The 1,449-nt window shown below is 41.1% G+C and overlaps 1 protein-coding gene across 1 annotated transcript in view; it reads right to left on the reverse strand.

Annotated features, from left to right (window-relative positions):
- LOC101854983 overlaps positions 1-1,449 on the reverse strand; it is a 19,155-nt gene that overhangs the window by 6,691 nt on the left and 11,015 nt on the right. Inside the window, exon 9 of the mRNA XM_013088291.2 lies at positions 264-401. Within this exon, the coding sequence (XP_012943745.1) occupies positions 264-401 (138 nt within the window). The remainder of the gene's footprint in view (positions 1-263; positions 402-1,449) is intronic.

A 1,449-nucleotide genomic window follows, 5' to 3' on the forward strand; every position in this document is an offset into this window, starting at 1 on the left:
CCTGGGTACAATATTTAAGTATTTTCCTGCGTTATTATTGCTATTTTAAAACATTTCTTTTAACGTGACTTGGTAAGATTAATGTCGTTTGAATATCATGTATTTCATCACAATAGTTACAACAACAACAGCAGCAGAAATAACAACAAAAACAACAACAACAACAACAACATCAACAACAACAAAAACAACAGCATCATCAACAACAACAACAACAACAACAACAACAACAACAACAACTCCAACAAAACGACAATTTTTACCTTGAAAGTCTCAATGTCGTAAGGGTTCCAGCTCTGCAGTGGTGTGAGGAAAATAATCTCCAAAGGAATGGCGTAGCTGAATCGTGTGTAGACAGTCTTGCATTCTTCTTGTTTCTTCCATTTGTTGTTTACTTTTACCTACAGATCACAAGCTATATATGTCTATCAATTTGTGGAGGTAATTGTGGTTTTGAGCGTTAAATCAATATTTTTTTTACTCATCGACATTTTTTCTCCTCCTCCTTCTATCTATCCTTCCTTACCCTCCTCGTCTTCAACTTTGTCCTCCTCCTCCTTTTCCTCCTTCTCCTCTTCCTCCTCCAGCTCCTTTTTCTCTTCCTCTTCCTCCTCCTCTTTCTCTTCCTCTTCCTCCTCCCATTCATTATCATCATCATCATCATCATCATCATCATCATCATCATCATCATCATCATCATCATCATCATCATCATCATCAATAATGAACAGTGGGAACTTCGGGTAGGGGCTTTTCCCAAGTGGAAAGAGCTGAGTCTCAAATCTCCGGATCCGTAATCTCACGGTTATGGGTCAATGTGTGTGTGCAACAGCAGTTTAACTATTCCAGTGCACACCGCCAATCAAATTCAGCCGAGCTCAGCCAGATGTTCCTCTACGCATAAGCAGAAGCTATCATTATGGCGTAACGTGGCCTAATCCAAGAAAATTCCACACTGACCTTCAAAAAACAAACGTGTCTCTTTTTCAAGGTCGCTAGTTGAACGATCAGATATGCGCAAAGAGCAGAATGCTGCATTGGACAGTGTCGATTAGGAGAAGCTGATACGGATAAACGTATTTAGGAAAAATGTCCTATGTCGGAAGAATTTAAGACCCTTTCAACACAGCAACTGCAAATGCAGCAGTTGACACAAGTAGCCAGTATGGCAAAATTGTGAACGACAATTTTTGTGTTCAATAACACCCTTCGCTATGTTGAATCTGACACAGCAAGTAGAGGGATGGGGGGGGGGATTAGCACAGGGAAATCGTTATTGATCAACCCGACACGACCAAATCCCAACCAACTTCATCCGACCCCACCCGACACCGCACCTGACCCCACCCGACTCCAATCGATTTGACCTGATCCGCAATGAGAGCATAATATCATTTGTAAACTATATTATTGACGCCACTATTATTGGTCTCCTGCGTTGCTGTATAC

Source organism: Aplysia californica, unplaced genomic scaffold (genome assembly GCF_000002075.1).
Source record: "Aplysia californica isolate F4 #8 unplaced genomic scaffold, AplCal3.0 scaffold00718, whole genome shotgun sequence".
Lineage (NCBI taxonomy): Eukaryota > Metazoa > Mollusca > Gastropoda > Aplysiida > Aplysiidae > Aplysia > Aplysia californica.